The sequence below is a fragment of the Aotus nancymaae genome, unplaced genomic scaffold (assembly GCF_030222135.1).
Source record: "Aotus nancymaae isolate 86718 unplaced genomic scaffold, 86718_ANA_hifiasm-v0.15.2.pri h1tg000018l, whole genome shotgun sequence".
NCBI classification, from domain to species: domain Eukaryota; kingdom Metazoa; phylum Chordata; class Mammalia; order Primates; family Aotidae; genus Aotus; species Aotus nancymaae.
In genome coordinates, this window is record NW_026988430.1 from 2901238 (window position 1) to 2921000 (window position 19763).

The 19763-nt window shown below is 55.9% G+C and overlaps 1 protein-coding gene across 4 annotated transcripts; it reads left to right on the forward strand.

Annotated features, from left to right (window-relative positions):
• The first annotated feature begins 1208 nt into the window (after positions 1-1208).
• SERPINF2 (serpin family F member 2) lies at positions 1209-13708 on the forward strand. Of its 4 annotated transcripts, none has more exons than XM_064378097.1 (10): positions 1209-1292; positions 2764-2812; positions 2928-2966; positions 3083-3145; positions 3452-3653; positions 4459-4602; positions 4749-4952; positions 5963-6105; positions 10764-10968; positions 12625-13708. In XM_064378097.1, the coding sequence occupies exons 2-10, from the start codon at positions 2768-2770 to the stop codon at positions 13017-13019; spliced, it is 1440 nt and encodes a 479-aa protein (XP_064234167.1). In that variant the 5' UTR covers positions 1209-1292; positions 2764-2767; the 3' UTR covers positions 13020-13708. The 4 variants fall into 4 exon arrangements, with proteins under 4 accessions (XP_064234167.1, XP_064234169.1, XP_064234168.1 ...); XM_064378099.1 differs by lacking the exon at positions 1209-1292 and adding an exon at positions 1372-1432; XM_064378098.1 differs by lacking the exon at positions 1209-1292 and adding an exon at positions 1466-1509.
• The last annotated feature ends 6055 nt before the right edge of the window (positions 13709-19763 follow it).

The following is a 19763-nucleotide window of genomic DNA, read 5'->3' on the forward strand; positions in this document are numbered from 1 at the left end:
GATGTGAGCCACCATGCCAGCCTAAGGCTTATCTCGATGGTGGGGTCAGGGTGGGGAAGGGGAGATCTGGAGGTTTCCAGGGCAGTGAAGAGCTGCCCATGGGGGTGGGAGGCAGCCTGATCGGCATGGGCCGCGAGCCTTCTGGTTCACACAGCCCACCCAGGTGCGTTTCCAGTCACTCTGGGGTAGGGGAAAGAGACACTGCTCTGGGGAGGCAGGACACAGAGAGGTGACCCCTCCCATCTCTCCTCCCTCACCCCTGCCTTCCAGGCTTGGTCTGAAGGCAGCCAACTTGGATCTGGCCTTGTAAGGTGGGGGTGGGTCTGTAAGGTGGGGGTGGGCGCCCCATCCCGGGTCTGTAAGGTGGGGGTGGGCATCCCATCCCGGGTCTGTAAGGTAGGGGGTGGGTGTCCGAGGTGGGCACCCTATCCCGGGTGGGTAAGGGTGGGGGTTGGGTGCCCCATCCTGGGTCTGTAAGGTGGGGGTGGGCGTCCCCTCCCGGGTCTGTAAGGTGGGGGTGGGCGTCCCCTCCCGGGTCTGTAAGGTGGGGGTGGGTGTCCTATTCCGGGTTGGTAAGGTGGGGGGGTGGGTGTCCCATCCCGGGTCTGTAAGGTGAGGTGGGTGTTCTATCCTGGGTTTGTAACGTGAGGTGGGCGCCCAATCCCAGGTTTGTAAGGGTAGGGGGTGGGGGTCCTATCCCGGGCTTGTAAGGTGGGTGTCCCGTTCCCGGGCTCTCTGCATAGACTCCTGTGGCTTCCCTGGTCCCTCTGTGGGAGCAGGAGGCAGCTCTTGGGAGGGGAAAGGACACTTGACATGAGGATCTGGATGTGACTCAGCGCCGCTCTGTGTCCTTGGCCAGGTCACATGACCTCTCTGAGCCTGAGTGAAGCAGGGATGATCCATGCCTCGTGGGGTCTCTAGAGGGCTCAGCACACTGCTGGGTTCCTGTGCCTTCCAGATGTGCCCTCTCGGCCACCCAGGTCCAGCCTCTTCTCCCTCCTCCTGAACCTCTTTGCAGGCTCAGGTGGGACCCAAGTCCATGGGGTCCTGCGTGGTTGCCTCAGGATCACACGCCTGGGGGGAAAGGGGCTTCTGGCTTCAAGATCAATGTTTAACCGGATGTGCCAGTCAATGTTTACCAGAAGAGAAAGCACTCTCCACGGGGTTGGCTGAGAGTAAAGGTCCCGGTGGGTGGAGGGGTGGGCTGGGCCAGCTGGAGCCCATGCAGAGGGCGGGGAGCACCCAAGTGGGCCCAGAGGAACTTCGAGTGTGGCAGCAAGGAGCCCGCAGAGGTACGGGGGAGGCGGGTGGCTCTGCCTGCTCCCCGGGCGGCAGAGGAGGCAAGGAGCTGCCCTCCCTGCTGAGGGGTCTGGGCTGGATTGATTCAGGAGGCCTGTCACTCTCCAGCCTCCTCTGGCGGTGCGGAGCCAAGGTGGGGGCTCCGGGAGGAGTACCTCTGGGACCCAAAACACTGGAGCCCATTCTTGGCAAGAAGATTCAAATACCCAGGTCCAAGACGGGGCCTGGTCAGAGCGCTTGTGTGCGAGGGGGGTGGGACCAGGGGCCACAGAAGGACCCGCAGAAGGATTGGCCCCGAGATGGGGTGGTGGGGAGGCTGCGACACCTGCTCTGGCTTATCCTCCTGAGACCCACCCCTGCCCTTCCCAGAGCCAGCCTGATCAGGGTCAGGGTCTGTGATTCTCATAAGTCCACAGGCAGCTCTGGCCGGAGTCATTCATTGGGCTCTGCTGCTGGGTCAGAAGGCAGCTCTCCAGACGCCTCGCCAGCCCTGCTGAGACCTCAGGGCCTCACAAGTATGTCCAGCCTCATGAGTGACACCTGAATGGCCTGAGAAGACTGGCTCAGAGGACACAGCAGGTTGGGTGGGAGCTCTGGGGTGGAGGCTTTAGGGCAGGCTTCCTGGAAGAGGCGGCCTTGAGCCAAGCCGAACCCAGCCATCGGCGGGTGCCAAGCATTGTACTCATGGTTTACAAAGACAGCCTTATTTTAATCTTCATTTTTGAGACAGAGTCTCACTCTGTTGCCCAGGCTGGAGTGTAGTGGCACGACCTCGGCTCACTGCAACCTCCACCACCTGGGTTCAAGCGATTCTCCTGCCTCAGCCTCCCTCCCAAGTAGCTGGGATTACAGGCTTATGCCACCATGCCCAGCTAATTTTTGTATTTTTAGTAGAGACGGGGTTTCTCCATGTTGGCCAGGCTGGTCTCGAACTCCTGACCACAGGTGATCCATCTGCCTCGGCCTCCCAAAGTGGTGGGATGACAGGCGTGAGCCACCGCGCCCGGCCACACAAACGGCCTTATTTTGGTCCTCACCGAGCATGTGAGAGGACTGAGGGACTCAGGCCACCATTTTAAAGGTAACGCCAAGCCTGGCGGGGTTACGGGGAGTGCCAAGGTCCTTTGAAAGAGGCAGTCTGGATTGAGACGCAGGTCTGCTGCACAGTGCAGAGCCTGGAAGGAGGGGAACATTTGTGTTTTGCTATTTCCCTCCTATTAACCAAAACACCTTCAGTGCACGGAATGAGAAAGACCAGAAACTAAAAAGGGGGAAGGAGCTGGGGAGGGCTGCCCGCCCCACAGGAGGGGAGCCGCTGTGTGTGTGTTGTTGTGACTCTGGAACCTGCTTCTTCCCCTTGGCGCTCGTGACTCGGGGCTTGGCGGTGTCTGTGAGCGTGTGGGTAGGAGTCCCTGGCGGGCGTGGGGACGGGAGATGGGAACAGACCTTCTGTACTTGCCACAGGAACATGGCGCTGCTCTGGGGGCTCCTGCTGCTCAGCTCCTGCTCCGTGGTGAGGCTGGGCTGACGTCCAGATGGGGCGGGCGGAGGGGGAGAAGAGGGGCGCTGGTGTGGAGGGAGGGCTTGGCTCCCAGGGGGCCCTCCTAGCCTCACCCCTTTCTCCACAGTTCTCCCCTGTGAGCGCCATGGAGCCCGTGGGCCAGCAGGTACTGGGGAGCGAGGAGCCCGTGATGGGGGAAGGCCCCGGGGTCTCGCCGGTGGCCTGGGCAGGGTGGGGCCCTGTGGAGAGGGTCGCGCTCCAGCTGCTTCCTCCGTTCTGCAGCTAACTATGGGGCCGACCCAGGAGAGAGTGCTCCCGCTTACCTTCCCCAAGCTGGACAACCAGGTACAACCAGGTGGGGCTGGGGAAGAGTGGGTGGGGTCAGAGGGAGGTGGCCGCAGCAGGGCCGGAGGGGGGCGGGGCGGGGGGGCCGGGGCGTGGCGAGGCCAAGGCTCTGGAATCTGGAGGCCAGGAGGGACAGAGGGCGGGGAGGACCAGAGAGGTAGGTGCCAGGCCCCAGAATGCCAGTGCCCTCTGTCAGACGCCCCCTCTCCCCTCGGGCTGGGACCAGGCCCTCCTGTCCTCAGGACTTGCAACACAGAACCCGGAGCTGACCCCTTGACCTCCCTGCCCCCTGATCTGCCCCCGCAGGAGCCTGGTGGCCAGACTGCCCCGAAGAGTGCCCCAAGAGACTGCAGCGGAGACCCCACCCCACAGCAGACCCGCAGGCTGGCCCAGGCCATGACGACCTTCACTGCCGACCTGTTCTCCCTGGTGGCCGAAACGTCCACCAGCCCCAACCTCATCCTGTCACCCCTCAGTGTGGCCCTGGCGCTATCTCACCTGGCACTAGGTACCCTGGCACCACTTGTCCAGACCAAGAGAGATGGGAGGCCCGTAGGAAGACGGTACTCCAGGAGTTCTCCAAGGGTGCCTCCTCCACCAGGTCATGTGGCTGCTGGGTTAAAGAGTGCAGATTCCCAGGCCCCCACACGTCGGTCTGTGTGCATCAGATCTCAGGGACTGTGCGGGGGAATCTGCTTATTTACAAGTCTTCCAGGTGATTTGTTTGTTAGTTTGTCTGAGCAGAGTCTCGCTCTGTCGCCCAGGCTGGAGTGCAGTGGTGTGATCTCAGCTCACTACAACCTCTGCCTCCCGGGTTCAAGTGATTCTCCTGCCTCAGCCTCCCGAGTAGCTGGGATTAGAGGCACCCACCATCATGCCCGGCTAATTTTTGTATTTTTAGTAGAGACGGGGTTTCACCTTGTTGGCCAGGCTGGTCTCAAACTCCTGACCTCAGGGGATCCACCTGCCTCGGCCTCCCGAAGTTCTGGGATTATAGGCATGAGCCACCGTGCCTGGTCTCTCCTGGTGATTTTTTTGTGAGAGTTTGATTGCTGCACTCTCTCCCATTGTGCTGGAGGGTCTTGCTCTGGGAAATGGAAGCCCAGAGAGGGAGGGTCACTTGCGAGACCTAAGGTCACCCAGGCTGTCAGCCACGGGGGAGAGACTCAGTCACTCAGAGCAGATTTGTGGCTGTGGGAGGGCGGTGTGTGGTCCTGTGGGCGTGCTCATCACGAGTATCCAGGAGGGACTGGAGTGGGCAGTAGGGGTGAGAAAGGGCCCCAGTGGGCCTCAGCCGGTGCACTGTCCTCCAGGTGCTCAGAACTACACGCTTCAGAGGCTGCACCAGGTGCTGTATGCCGGCCCCGAACCCTGCTTCCCCCATTGGCTGAGCCGCCTCTGCCAGGGCCTGGGACTCAGCGCCTTCCGACCAGCCGCCAGGATGTACCTGCAGAAAGGTGGGTGCTGAGGCCGGGGAGCTCCATCCGTCCTGCCCTGGGGTGGAGGAGGGCGAGAGACAGGGGCTGGGCCTCTGGCAGCGGGTAGGAGCGTGGCTGGCCGTGGAGCCTGAGTCCCAGGGACAGCCTGTGCTCCCTGTGTGCAGGATTTCCCATCAAAGAAGAGTTCCTGGAACAATCAGAACAGATATTTGGTGCAAAGCCCATGAGCCTGACAGGAAAGCAGGAGGATGACCTGGCAAACATCAACCAGTGGGTGAAGGAGGCCACGGAGGGGAAGATTCCGGAGTTCCTCTCTCAGCTGCCGGGAGACACGGTGTTGCTTCTCCTCAATGCCATCCACTTTCAGGGTGCGCTCCTCCTCCTCACACATCCCCCACCTGGCGTCACCCACCCCGTAGGCCGAGCTGGGATGTGCAGGCCTTTTTTTCTTTTTGCGACAAGTCTCACTCTTGTTCCCCAGGCCAGGAGTGCAATGGTGCAATCTCAGTTCACTGTAACCTCCGCCTCCTGGGTTCAAGTGATTCTCCTGCCTCAGCCTCCGAGTAACTGAGATTACAGGCCCTGCCACCACGCCCAGCTCATTTTTTTGTATTTTTAGTAGAGATGGGGATTCACCCTGTTGGCCAGGATAGTCTCAAACTCCTGATCTCAGGTGATCCACCTGCCTTGGCCTCCCGAAGTGCTGGGATTACAGGTGTGAGCCCCCGTGTCCAGTCCCCCCTTTTTTTTGAGACGGATTCTCTCTCTGTCACCCAAGCTGGAGTACCATGGCATGATCTTGGCTCACAGCAGCCTTCGCCTCCTGGGTTCAAGCTATTCTCCTAAGTAGCTGGGATTACAGGCATATGCCACCACACCTGGCTAATTTTGCTAATTTTTAGTAGAGACAGGGTTTCACCATGTTGGCCAGGCTGGTCTTGAACTCCTGACCTCAGGTGATCCACCCACCTCAGCCTCCCAAAGTGCTGGGATTATAGGTGTGAGCCATGGAGCCTGGCCGTGCAGGCTTTGTTCTGAGGGTCCCCTTTCTCCTCCGTCTGGGCCATGAGGCAGGGGGCATCTGGGTGTGGTGGGGGCGGGTGCCCAGGAGCCAGATGAGGTTGTCCTAGACGGAGTACCTGGGAAGAGATGGTCTTGAAAAGACCCAGGGGAGATTCCTGGGGGCATTGCTGGGGTGGCGGGAAGCATGAGCCCAGATTTCAAAACCCCACAGGAAAGAGACCTCAATCCACTGGATGCCACCTGCATTCCCTGGGGTCTTGGCCTCCACTGCTCTTCACCTCTGGAATGGGTGCTGGGTGGGATAGGCAAGGGGCTGGGCCCCGTCTCCATGACCCCTGCCTCTGCCTGGTTGCAGGTTTCTGGAGGAACAAGTTTGACCCGAACCTCACCAAGAGAGGCTTCTTCCACCTGGACGAGCAGTTCACGGTGCCCGTGGAGATGATGCATGCCCCCACGTACCCACTGCACTGGTTCTCACTGGAGCAGCCTGAGATCCAGGTCGCCCTCGGTTGTCCAGGAGGCTGGGCCTGAATGCTGGGAGGCGGGGAGGGGAGGGGACATGCTGTGGAGCCCGCACAGGGCTGGGTGGTGGGTGGCTCGCCTTCCTTGCTGCCACGTCCCAGGGGCAGGCAGTTCCAAAGAGTTCCACATCCCCCCTCCTACCCGGCAGGAGGACTTAGGCTCCAGGCTCTTCGAGGTTCTTTTATATATATATATCGGGGATTCACCATGTTGATCAGGCTGGTCTTGAACTCCTGACCTCAGGTGATCTGCCCGCCTTGGCCTCCAAAGTGCTTGGGTTACAGGCATGAGCCACCGCACCCGGCCGAGGTTCATTAATTCAATGAAAATATAGGAGGCATTTACTGTGTGCTAGACACTGTTGTAAGCACTAGGGTTTTTGTGGAGCATGAGGGAGGCCAGGCCTCTGCTCTTAGAAGGGAATATCCACAGGGCAACAGCAAACGTCCATCAACACAGGAATTCCAGACAGTGGAAGCACTATGGAGGGAAAGCTGAAAGAGAAGGTGATTTTGGCCCGTAGCAATGCCTCACGCCTGTAATCCTAGCACTTTGGGAGGCCGAGGCAGGTGGATCACAAGGTCAGGAGTTCAAGACCAGCCTGGCCAAGATGCGAAATCTCGTCTCTACTAAAAATACAAAAATTAGCCGGGCGTGGTGGCGCGTACCTGTAATCCCAGCTACTCGAGAGGCTGAGGCAGGTGAATTGCTTGAACCCGGGCAGCAGAGGTTGCAGTGAGCCAAGATCGTGCCACTGCACTCTAGCCTGGGCGATAATGAGGTCAGGAGTTTGAGACCAGCCTGACCAACATGGTGAAACCCCGTCTCTACTAAAAATACAAAAATGAGCTGGGTGTGGTGGCAGGTGCCTGTAGTCCCAGCTACTCAGGAGGCTGTGGCAGGAGAATTGTTTGAACCCGGGAGGCAGAAGCTGCAGTGAGCCGAGATTGTGCCACTGCACTCCAGCCTGGCGACAGAGCGAGATTCCGTCTAAAAAAAAAAAAAAAAAAAGCTGGCCTCGAACTCCTGACCTCTGGTGATCCGCCCACCTCAGCCTCCCTAAGTGCTGGGATTGCAGGTGAGAGCCACCACGCCTTGCCTTATTTAGGTAGTTTAGAGAGGTCAGGGAGACTTCTTTGAGCAAGGGCACTGAAATGAGACTCAGGTGACCATTGTTGATGAGGGTTTATTCAAGGCCCTTACACAGTGTCCTTAGAAGGGAGGATCTGATTGGATTGGATTTCCTACATCCTATGTGGAACATTCTAATTGGATACACTTTTTTTTTTTTTAATTTTTTTGAGACTGAGTCGCTCTCTATTTCCCAGGTTGGAGTGCAGTGGTGTGATCTCAGCTCACTGCAACCTCCACCTCCTGGGTTCAAGCGATTCTCCTGCCTCAGCCTCCAGAGTAGCTGGGACTACAGGCACCTGCCACCACGCCTGGCTAATTTCTGTATTTTTTAAAGTACAGATGGGGTTTCACCATGTTGGCCAGGCTGGTCTCGAACTCCTGACCTCAAGTGATCTTGTGCTGGCCTCCCAAAGTGCTGGGATATTACAGGCCTGAGCCACTGTGCCCAGCTCCGATTGGATAAAGTTCTGTGCCAAGCTGTCTCAGGTCCCCCCCTTGCTTCTAGCCTAACTGTGGTCCGCTTCACCTGGGCATAGAGCCTGGGCAGGACACCTGTGGCTGAGATGGCAGGGTTTGTTAGCTTCACAAGGCAAGTGTGACGCAGAGTACGGCCACTTCTGCAGGGAGGAGCCGAAGCCATCTTGGCAGCCCTCCTGGGAGAGGGTGTGGGCAAGCAGGGCCCGGGCAGAGTGTCCCGGCTTCCCTCCAGCTCACTGTGGAAGGTTTGATTCACTGCCCCACCCGCCCCTCTTTTCCTGCTTCCTTTTCCCTCCACGCTGTGTCCTGCGCAACCTTCCTACTGCTTCTTTTTCCCTCCATGCTGTGTCCTGCACACTCCTCCTCCTGCTTCCTTTTCCCTCCACGCTGTGTCCTGCACAACCTTCTTCCTGCTTCCTTTTCCCTCCACGCTGTGTCCTGCGCACTCTTCCTCCTTCTTCCTGCTTCCTTTTCCCTCCACGCTGTGTCCTATGCACCCTTCCTCCTGCTTCCTTTTCCCTCCACGCTGTGTCCTGCACACCCTTCCTCCTGCTTCCTTTTCCCTCCACGCTGTGTCCTGCACACCCTTCCTCCTGCTTCCTTTTCCCTCCACGCTGTGTCCTGCACACCCTTCCTCCTGCTTCCTTTTCCCCCCACGCTGTGTCCTGCACACCCTTCCTCCTGCTTCCTTTTCCCTCCACGCTGTGTCCTATGCACCCTTCCTCCTGCTTCCTTTTCCCTCCACGCTGTGTCCTATGCACTCCTCCTCCTTCTTCCTTTTCCCTCCACACTGTGTCCTGCACACCCTTCCTCCTGCTTCCTTTTCCCCCCACGCTGTGTCCTATGCACTCCTCCTCCTTCTTCCTTTTCCCTCCACACTGTGTCCTGCACACCCTTCCTCCTGCTTCCTTTTCCCTCCACACTGTGTCCTATACACTCTTCCTCCTGCTTCCTTTTCCCTCCACGCTGTGTCCTATGCACTCCTCCTCCTTCTTCCTTTTCCCTCCACCCTGTGTCCTGCACACCCTTCCTCCTGCTTCCTTTTCCCTCCACCCTGTGTCCTGCACACCCTTCCTCCTGCTTCCTTTTCCCTCCATGCTGTGTCCTGCACACCCTTCCTCCTGCTTCCTTTTCCCTCCAGACTGTGTCCTGCACACTCTTCCTCCTGCTTCCTTTTCCCTCCACGCTGTGTCCTGTACACTCTTCCTCCTGCTTCCTTTTCCCTCCACGCTGTGTCCTGAGCACCCTTCCTTCAGCTTCCTTTTCCCCCCACACTGTGTCCTGCACACCCTTCCTTCAGCTTCCTTTTCCCTCCACGCTGTGTCCTGCACACCCTTCCTCCTGCTTCCTTTTCCCTCCACGCTGTGTTCTGCACACCCTTCCTCCTGCTTCCTTTTCCCTCCACGCTGTGTCCTGAGCACCCTTCCTCCTGCTTCCTTTTCCCTCCACGCTGTGTCCTGCGCACCCTTCCTCCTGCTTCCTTTTCCCTCCACGCTGTGTCCTGCACACCCTTCCGCCTGCTTCCTTTTCCCTCCACACTATGTCCTGCGCACTCTTCTTCATGCTCTGTCTCCTTTCCCTGGCCCCTCCGCCTTCCTCTTCCTCAGGCCCTCTGCAAGCAGGCCCAAAGAGCCGGACCCCATGCTTATCCTCCTGTGGGCGGGGGTTCTGCACACAGGCACTCAGTCTGGAACCCAGGGCGTCACAGCTGTAGGATGCCCTCGAGCCCCGTGCTGCCCGCACAGCTTTCACTGCAGAATCCCTGCAAATGAAGTCCTAATGGCCAGGCACGGTGGCTCATGCCTGTCATCACAGCACTTTGGGAGGCCAAGGCCGGCATATCACTAGGCCAGGAGTTCAAGACCAGCCCAGCCAATATGGTGAAACCCCGTCTGTACTAAAAATACAAAAATTGGCCCGCTGAGGTGGTGGGCGCCTGTAATCCCAGATACTCAGGAGGCTGAGGCAGGAGAATGTCTTGAACCTGGGAGGCAGAGATTTCAGTGAGCTGAGGTCATGCCACTGCACTCCAGCCTGGCGACAGAGCAAGACTCTGTCTCAAAAAGAGAGAGGAAAAAAGAAATCTTAAGCCAAATCACAGTATATATACACAGCTGGCTGGCAGCAGATTAAGAGAGAAACCCATATGTATTGAGCACTCTCTATGAGGTAGACACTGCTGGAAACTTTTTTTTTTCCTGGAGATGGATTTTCATTCTTGTCACCCAGGCTGGAGTGCGGTGGTTCGATCTCAGCTCACTGCAACCTCCACCTCCCAGGTTCAAGGGATTCTCCTGCCTCAGCCTCCCGAGTAGCTGGGATTACAGGCATTTGCCACCATGCCCGGCTGATTTCTGTATTTTCAGTAGAGACGGAGTTTCACCATGTTGGTCAGTCTGGTCTCAAATTTTTTTTTTTTTTTTTTTGAGACAGAGTCTCGCTCTGTCGCCCAGGCTAGAGTGTAGTGGTGCGATCTTGATCTTGGCTCACTGCAACCTCCGCCTCCCGGGTTGAAGTGATTCTCCTGCCTCTGCCTCCTGAGTAGCTGGGACTACAAGTTCTCGCCATCACGCTGGGCTAGTTTTTTTGTATTTTTAGTAGAGACGGGGGTTCATCATGTTGGCCAGGCTGGTCTTGAAGTCCTGACCTCAGGTAATCCGTCTGCCTCAGCCTCCCAAAGTGCTAGGATTATAGGCATGAGCCACCGTGCCCAGCCTGGTCTCGAACTTCTCACCTAGGTGATCCACTCGCCTCAGCCTCCCAGAGTTCTGGGATTACAAGTGTGAGCTACCTCCTGGCCACACTGCTAGAAACTTTAAAAGCATCTCATTCGGTTCCATGTCCACCTGCAGTGGACAGGCGGTGTGACTCCACCTTGCAGAGGAAGTAGAGTACGGTCCAGGCACCGGCCAGCAGGGTGACCAGCAGCCCCAGCGTCTGCCTGGCGCGGGAGCACCTGCTGGCCCGCCTTCGCCCAGGTCCGTGCTTTGTGGTCCTCAGGCTCTTCCCTTCCTCATTTGCAGGTGGCTCATTTCCCCTTTAAGAACAACATGAGCTTTGTGGTCCTCATACCCACCCACTTTGAATGGAACGTGTCCCAGGTACTGGCCAACCTGAGTTGGGACACCCTGCACCCACCCTTGGTGTGGGAGAGGCCCACCAAGGTCTGGCTGCCTAAGCTGTATCTGAAACACCAAATGGACCTGGTGGCCACCCTCAGCCAGCTGGGTAAGGAGGAGGGTATGGGCTGGCCGCCGAGGTCAGTATGGGCAGGGCGGGTGAGGAGGAAGCCTGTGGCTGGCAGTGGGGCTGGGTCAGAGCCGGCCTGTGTCCTGCTCTTTTCCAGGGCTTCGGGAGGAGGAAAGGGTTGAATATGAACACCCAGCCCCTAGGGCACGTTGGGTGACCCAGTGAATGGGGATCTGCCTTGCTGCCCAAGACCTAGCATTGCAAGGAGAGTCTGGATAGAGCCTGGATGGCATGTGAGCCTCCCCAGCTCTCCTGGATGGGGAGGGAGGAGCAGCTGGGGTGTCACGCTGTTAAAGAAATGCTGGGTGCAGTGACTTACACCTGTAATCCCAGCACTTTGGGAAGCTGAGGCAGGTGGATTGCTTGAGTCCAGGAGTTCGAGACCAGCCTGTGCAACATGGTGAAACCCCGTCTCTACAAAAAAATACCAAAATCAGCCAGGCGTGGTGCATGCCTGTGGTCTCAGCAACTCGGGAGACTGAGGTAGGAGGACCTCTTGAGCCCAGGTGGTTGAGGCTGCAGTGAGCCGTGATTGTGCCACTGCACTCCAGCCTCAGCAACAGAACCCAGAACTTGTCTCAGAAACAAAAACAACAGCTGGGTGCCGTGGCTCATGCCTGTAATCCCAGGATTTTGGGAGGCTGAGACAGGTGGATCACCTGAAGTCAGGAGTTCGAGACCAGCCTAACGAACATAGTGAAACCCCATCTCCACTAAAAATACAAAAGTCAGCCGGGTATGGTGGCATGTGCCTGTAATTCCAGCTACTCGGGAGGCTGAGGCAGGAGAATCACTTGAACCTGGTGGTGGAGGCTGCAGTGAGCTGAGATTGCACCACTGCACTCTAGCCTGGGTGATAGAGACCTCATCTCAAAAAAAATAAAATAATAACTAAAATAAATAAATAAGCATTAGGCTGGGCGCAGTGGCTCAAGTCTGTAATCCCAGCACTTTGGGAGGCCAAGGTGGGTGGATCAGGAGTTGAAGGAGGTCAGGAGTTCAAGACCAGCCTGGCCAACACAGTGAAACCCCGTTTCTACTGAAAAAAAAAAAAAATTAGCTTGGCATGGTGGTGGGCGCCTGTAGTCTCAGCTACTTGGGAGGCTGAGGCAGGAGAATGACTTGAACCTGGGAGGTGGAGGTTGTGGTGAGCCGAGATCACGCCACTTAACTCCAGCCTGTGCGACACAGTGAGACTGTCTCAAAATAAATAAATAAACAAAGAAAGAAATAAATAAAGCATCTGTCCTTCAGCCGTTTGCTAGGCAACTGTTGTATCCCAGGCACTGTAGCAGGCACTGGGACCCCACCAGTACACACAGCTCAGTCTAATGGGGCAGGTGGACGAATAATCAGGTACTTACAGCAGCATAAGTGAGAAGACAGCGAGGGCTTCTCTCAGTTCACCCGGGAGGACACGGAAAACGTACCTAGCTTGGACTTTGGAGCTGGAGATCAGGGAAGGCTTCCTAGAGGAAGTGGTGTTGAAGCTGAGACTTGGAATTTACATAGGAATTAAGCCGGGATCTGTGAGTTCAAGGTGTTTGCTGGCCAGGATGTCAGACACCCTCCCAAGCAGCTCCAGGAGCCTGAGAGCTGGGGGCAGCTCTGACCAGCCGTTTCTGCCTCGGGCAGGCCTGCAGGAGCTGTTCCAGGCCCCGGACCTGCGTGGGATCTCCGACCAGAGCCTGGTGGTGTCTGGCGTGCAGCACCAGTCCACGCTGGAGCTCGGCGAGGTTGGCGTGGAGGCGGCTGCTGCCACCATGATCGCCATGTCCCGCATGTCTGTGTCCTCCTTCAGCGTGAACCGCCCCTTCCTCTTCTTCATCTTTGAGGATACCATGGGTCTTCCCCTCTTTGTGGGCAGCGTGAAGAACCCCAACCCCAGCGCGCCGTGGGAGCCCAGGGAGCAGCAGGATTCCCCGGCCAGCAAGGACTACCCTCCAGGCCGGGACAAGGTCTTCGGCCCCGACTTGAAACTTGCGCCCAGCTTTGAGGAGGATTACCCCCAGCTCCACAGCCCCAAGTGAGGGGCGGTGGCTGCTGCGTCCAGAGTCCCGGCCTGGACCAGCCTCTCCACTCATGTGACTTTTTCCGACCTGCTTTGTGGCACTGGGGCAGAGGCTGGGGAGCCCGGGGGCACAGTCTGAGAGAAGCCATTCTTTCCCAACACCTCTTGGGGAGCTTGGGGTGGGGGGCCGGGAGGAAGGCAGGCATTGGAGGATGGGAGGGAGCCCAGAGGGTGTCCTGTGCCGGGGTCTGGGTGGGAGGGAGGGAGGTGTGCTTCTAGTTTTCCCAGGAGACAGGTGAGCTGCCCCCCAGGTCAGCTGGGACACCCCACTTTTGTTTACCAGAGAGAAAGGGAGGGGGAGAGGGCTGCCTTTGGGCTTGTCCCGGGAGACCCAGGAGAGGGCGAGGAGCGACAGGTCCTGGGAGTGGCTCGCTCCTTGTGGAACACGGGTCCTGCACAGCCTGGCCGGGACCTAATCTGCCCAGCGACCCTCGGCCTCCACCCCACCCATGCCTTGTGGCCCCAGGCTTCCCGCTGGCCCTCGAGATGCCAGCACTGCCAGGATTCCCTTCCTTCCTCTCCTGTCTCCCTCCTCTGCCCGGGAGCTCAGGGACCAAGGCAGGGAAGGTCCCATGGGCTCCTTGAGGCTCTTTTGTAAGGTTTTTGTAGTGATTTTTATGCCACCTGAATAAAGAATGCATGGGCTTGGCTGGTTTGATGTCACCATTCTGGGCATGGGTGGGGACAGGCGGGGAAGGCGGGGAGGCAGCCGCAGGGCGGGCTGTGCTGAGGGATGCTGGGACCAGCAGGGGCAGCAGCCCGCTCCGTGCCACGTTGGGCCTCTGGCCACTTGCCAGGCATTCTCCAACTCGTGGTCCCTTCTGACTTCACCGGCCCTCCCCAGGGACCCCTCCACGCCAGCCTGCTTCTGCTCCTGGCCTCTTCTCTCTTTGCCTTGGGCAGGGGCAACAGGGGCAGCTCAGAATAGCGCCAGCCTCCCGGCTGGGGAGAAGAACTGGCAATTAGGGAGTTTGCGGAGTTTCTAATTACACAGCGGCCCCTCTGCCAGGAGCTGGTGCCCGCCAGCCGGGGGCAGGCTGCCGGGAGTACCCGGCTCCAGCTGGAGACAGTCAGTGCCTGAGGATTTGGGGGGAGCAGGTTGGGAAACCTTGGCACAGGGCTGACATCTTCCTCTGTGCCAGAGCCCAGGAGCTGGGGTAGCGTGGGTGTCCGTGTGGGTGGGCACGCTTCCCTGCTGGGGGTGTAGCCACCTGGAGCCCTAATGTGCGGTGGTTAAGAGCCAGTCGGAGAGACCTGGCATGGAATCTTGCTTCTTGCAAACGAGCAGTGTGGAGAGATGGATAATGAATAAACAAAGAGAAACACATGGTGTATTAGAGGATGAGCTGCTGGAAGAGCTATGCTGAAGAGTGAAGCAGGGAAGGGGCAGGGCCGGGAGGAAAAGCCTCGTGTGAAGGTGACCTGGGTGCAGGGACTTGAAGGGGATGATGGAGGACACTCGGGAGGTCCCGGTGAGGAGCGGCCTGGCTGAACAGCCGCCTGTGCAGAGGGCCTGAGGAGGAGCTCGGGAGAAGCAGGGATGGGGAGCTGGAGTGGAGGGACTGAGGGGGAGCAGGAGGAGGGCATCAGAGAGGAGCTGGGGACAGATCCTGGAGGTTCTAGGGGCACAATAACACTGTGGCTTTTGTCTTGTCAGGTCTGTCTTTTTTGAGACCGAGTCTCACTCTGTCCCCCAGGCTGGAGTGCAGTGGCACGATCTCAGTTCACTGCAACCTCCACTTCCCAGATTCAAGTCATTCTCCCGCCTCAGCCTCCCGGGTAGCCGAGATTACAGGCACGTGCCACCACCCTCAGCTAATTTTTGTGCAGGGTTTTGCCATGTTGGCCAGGCTGGTCTTGAACTCCTGACCTCAAGTGATCCACCTGTCTGAGCCTCCCAAAGTGCTGGGATTACAGGTGTGAGCCACTGTGCCTGGCCTGAACTTTCTCTCCCCACCATATATTTTTTTTTTTTTGAGATGGAGTCTTGCTTTGTTGCCCAATCTGGAGTGCAGTGGCACGATCTCAGCTCACTGCAACCTCTGCTGCCCAGGTTCAAGTGATTCTCCTGCCTCAGCCTCCTGGGTAGTTGGGATTATAGGCATGCACCACCACGCCTGGCTAATTTTTGTGTTTTTAGTAGAGACGGGGTTTCACCTTGTTGGCCAGGCTGGTCTTGAACTCCTGACCTCAGGTGATCCACCCGACTCGGCCTCCCAAAGTGCTGGGATTACAGGCATGAGCCACGTGCCCGGCCACAAAAGGCTTTTAATTGTGGGGTTCAGTGATCTGAGCCAAGCTCTGGGAGAACGAACTAGACAAGGTCAAAGGTGGGAGCGGGCAAGAGACTTGGGGGCACGACCGAGGGTGCTGGCTGCGGAAATGGGGGAAGCCGGTCGGAATTCAGATGCATTTTGCAGATCGACATGATAACATTTGTGGATAGATTATGTGGGAGATGAGAGACGCATTCTAGGACCATGGGGTTCACTATTTAAATTCCTGTGCTTTTGTCTTGAGAAAACCGGCTGGGCGTGGTGGCTCACACCTGTGATCCCAGCACTTTGAGAGGCCGAGGTGGGCGGATCATCTGAGGTCAGGAGTTCGAGACCAGCCTGACCAACATGGAGAAATGCCATCTCTACTAAAAATACAAAATTAGGCAGGTGTGGTGGCGGGCACCTGTAATCCCAGCTACTTGGGAGGCTGAGGCAGGAGAATCATTTGAACCCGGGAGGTGGAGGTTATGGTGAGCTGAGATCACGCCATTGCACTCCAGCCTGGGTAACAAGAGCAAGACTCCATTTAAAAAAAAAAAAGAAAGAAAATGTGTAGGTACCGGTGTCTTTTACTGAGATGGGGAGCAGAGTGGGGGCAGATTTTAGAGTGCACTGAGGATGTCATTTGGGCATGTGATGGTGGACATGCCGCACTCATACAGGGTGATCACACGTCCCAGCTTGCGCAGGACAGCTCAAATTGTGTTTGTGGTTTTAGCTTAACTAATAGAACCCCTGCTGACCGGGGGCAGTGGCTCACGCCTGTAATCCCAGCAATTTGAGAGGAGCATAACTGAGCTCAGGAATTCAAGACCAGTGTGGGCAACAAGGTGAGACCCTGTCGCTATCAAAAATACAAAAACATTAGGTGGGCATGGTGGCGCGTGCCTGTGGTCCTAGCTACTCAGGAGGTTGAGGAGGGAGGATCGTTTGAGCCTGGGAAGTTGAGGCTGCAGTGAGCCGTGATTGCACCACCACACTCCAGCCTTGGTGACAGAGCAAAATTCTGTCTCAAAAAAAAAAACCAACAACCCTCCTTTCAGCTCTTAGACGTGTCTGTGTTAGCCGGGTGTGGTGGCTCATGCCTGTAATCCCAGCACTTTGGGAGACTCAGTGGGGAGGACTGGAGACCAGCCTGGAAACAGAGCAAGACTCCATTTCTATTAAAAGAAAAAAGAAATCTTCATGTTTGCGCGATAATTTACAGGTTTATCCTGTCTGTTTGGCATCCATGTCAAATGGTAGGAGGAGAATGGCCAGAGTTACGGGTTTGGGCTTATTTTTTTTTTGAGACGGAGTCTCCCTGTCACCCAGGCTGGAGTGCAGTGGTGCGATCTCAGCTTATTGCAACCTCTGCCTCCCAGGTTCAAGCAATTCTCCTGCCTCAGCCTCCCTAGGAGCTGGGATTACAGGTGCCCACCACCACACCTGGCTAATTGTATTTTTAATAGAAACGGGGTTTCACTGTGTTAGCCAGGATGGTCTCAATTTCCTGACCTCATGATCTGCCCACCTTGGCCTCCCAAAGTGCTGGGATGACAGGCGTGAGCCACCGCGCCTGGCCACTTTTTTTTTAAGAGACAAGGTCTTGCTCTGCCGCTCAGGCTGGATGGAGGGCAGTGGTGCGATCACAGCTCACCGCGGCCTTGACATCCTGGGCTCAAGCCCTCTTCCTGCCTTGGCCTCCCGCATGCTGGGATTACAGGCACGAGCCACTGTGCTTGGCATCTATTCATCTTTAATGCCAAGTAGGCAACTGCATATTCCGACCAGGGATAGAATTGTCTACGTGGGGTACATAGACGCACTCGAAGTCATGGGACTGGTGGAATCACCGAAGGGGTGGCGTAGAAGAGAAGAGGGGTCCCAAGATCAAGCCAGCAAAGGAGGCAGGAAAGGTAAGGTGTGTGGGCTGGCAGAAAAGGGGAAGAGTGTGAAGAGCCAGGGTGTCAGGGAGGGGACACCCCACTGCCTCCTGCCAAGGACGGAGGCGTCCACTGCCAGTTCACGTGAGGTCACCCACGAACTTGGAGACAGCGATTTCAGGGGAGAAGTGGTACAGACACAAGTCTGGGCTTGGTGGAGATGGGAGCCGAGGCAGTGTAGACGTAAGAGGAAACTAACTGCTCCTTCCAGAGCAGCCCCGAGGAGCACTGGGAATGGGCAGTGGCTTTAGGGGGTGCAGCGTCAAGGAAGTGTCTTTTAAAGAAGCGGGGGGTCGGGTGCGTGGCTCAGGCCTGTCATCCCAGCACTTTGGGAGGCTGGGGCGGGCGGATCACCTGAGGTCAGGAGTTCGAGACCAGCCTGACCAACGTGGTGAAACCCTGTCTCTCCTAAAAATACAAAAATGAGCTGAGCATGGTGGTGCACGCCTGTAATGCCAGCTACCTGGCAGGTTGAGGCTGGAGAATCACTTGAATTCGGGAGGCAGAGGTTGCAGTGAGCCAAGATTGCGTCACTGCACTCCAGCCTGGGCAACAGAGTGAGACTCTGTCTCAAAAAAAAAAAAAAGCGGGCAATGGAGGAAGTTTGAGGGCTGAGGAAGGAGCCTTCAGGGCAGACACGCTGGTCATGCAGGAGAGGGGCTGCCTGCGGGGGTGAAGCCCCTGCCAGGAACAGGATACAGCTGAACAAAAGAGAAATCTTCTTTATGTTATTTTAAAATTTGTATTTATTATTATTTTTTTTTATAGAGACAAAGGTTTTCACCATGTTGCCCAGGCTGATTTCCAACTCCTGGGCTAAGAGTGCTGGGATTATAGGCATGAGCCACCACACCTGGCCCAGAACCCTTACTAAGGATTTATTTAAATTATTTACTTATTTGTGAATATTTTGTTCACCTGGTTCACAACTCAAATGCAGCAAAGCCTTCCTCTCATTCTGATGTCCAGTCACCGGATTCTACTCTTGGGATGCAGCGTTTTTAATCTCTTCCTTGTATCCTTTTCGAGATAGTGTTATACTTTAAAAAGCAAATACAGGCCGGGTGTGGTGGCTCACGCCTGTAATCCCAGCACTTTGGGAAGCTGAAGCAGGGGCTCACCTAAGGCCAGGAGTTTGAGACCAGCCTGGCCAATATGGTCAAACCCCGTCTGTACTAAAAAAAAAAAAAAAAAAAAAAAATTAGCTAGGCCTAGTGGCAGGTGCCTGGAATCCCAGCTACTGTGGAGGCTGAGGCAAGAGAATTGCTTGAACCTGGGAGGTGGAGGTTGCAGTGAGCCGAGATGGCACCACTGCACTCCAGCCTGGGCGACAGAGTGAGACTGTCTCAAAAAAAAAAAAGAAAAGAAAAAGGCTAATACAAACATATGTATACAATAGGCAACACTGTAAACATTTTATTTTTAATTTTTTTAGCAAAGACATGGTTTCACCATGTTGGCCAAGCTGGTTTCAAACTCCTGACTTCAGGTGATCAGCCCACCTCAGCCTCTCAGTGTTAGGATTACAGGCCTGAGCCACCGCACCCGGGCTAAAATTGTAAATATTTTAGAAGAAAGTATAGAATCCCTTTGTGATCTCGGGGAAGAAGAGATTTTTTCTTAAAAAAAGATACCGAAAGAGGCTAACGCCCTTTTCAGCCTTAGCCCACCTGTACCCAGGTGAATAAAAAAGAATAAAAAGTTAAAAAAAAATACCAAAAGAAGCACAAATTATAAAAGAAAAGATTGACCATGCTGGCATTAAAATTAAACATTTGTTTCCATGAAAATACACCATAAAACAAGGTTGTGTGACCCACGACCCACAGGCCCCATGCAGCCCAGGATGGCTTGGAATACAGCCCAACAGAAATTTGTAAAAAGCTTTCCTAAAACATTGGGTTGTTTTTTTTTTCTTTTTAGCTCATAAGGTATCATTAGTGTTAGTGTATTTATGTGTGGCCCAGGACAATTCTTCTTCCAGTGTGGCTCAGGGAAGCCAAGACATTGAACACCCCACCATAAAACGAAAAGACAAGCCTTGCGCTGGGAGAGAATATTTGCAACGCAGACAGCTGACAAAGATCACTAACTGCAATCCAGAAAGGACTGGAAGTCAGTGAGAAAAAGAAACACAACAGAAAACAGGCCCAGGTAATTCACGGAAGGAGAACCCTAAGTGGCCAATAAACTATGAAAATACGTTTCACCCCCACTAGTAATCAAGGAAATGCAAATTAAAACCATAAGGACAGGACATCTATTTCACGCTCATCAGGTGGGCAACATTTAAATGTCTGACAATACACCGAGTGTGGGTGAGGACAGAAGCCATGAGTCTCTTGCCCTATCAGTCTCTACTAACACAGCCACGTTTTTTGTTTTGATTTTAATTTTCTTTTTTTTTTTTGAGACGGAGTTTTGCTCTTGTTGCCCAGGCTGGAGTGCAATGGCGCGATCTCGGCTCACTGCAACCTCCACCTCCTGGGTTCAGGCAAT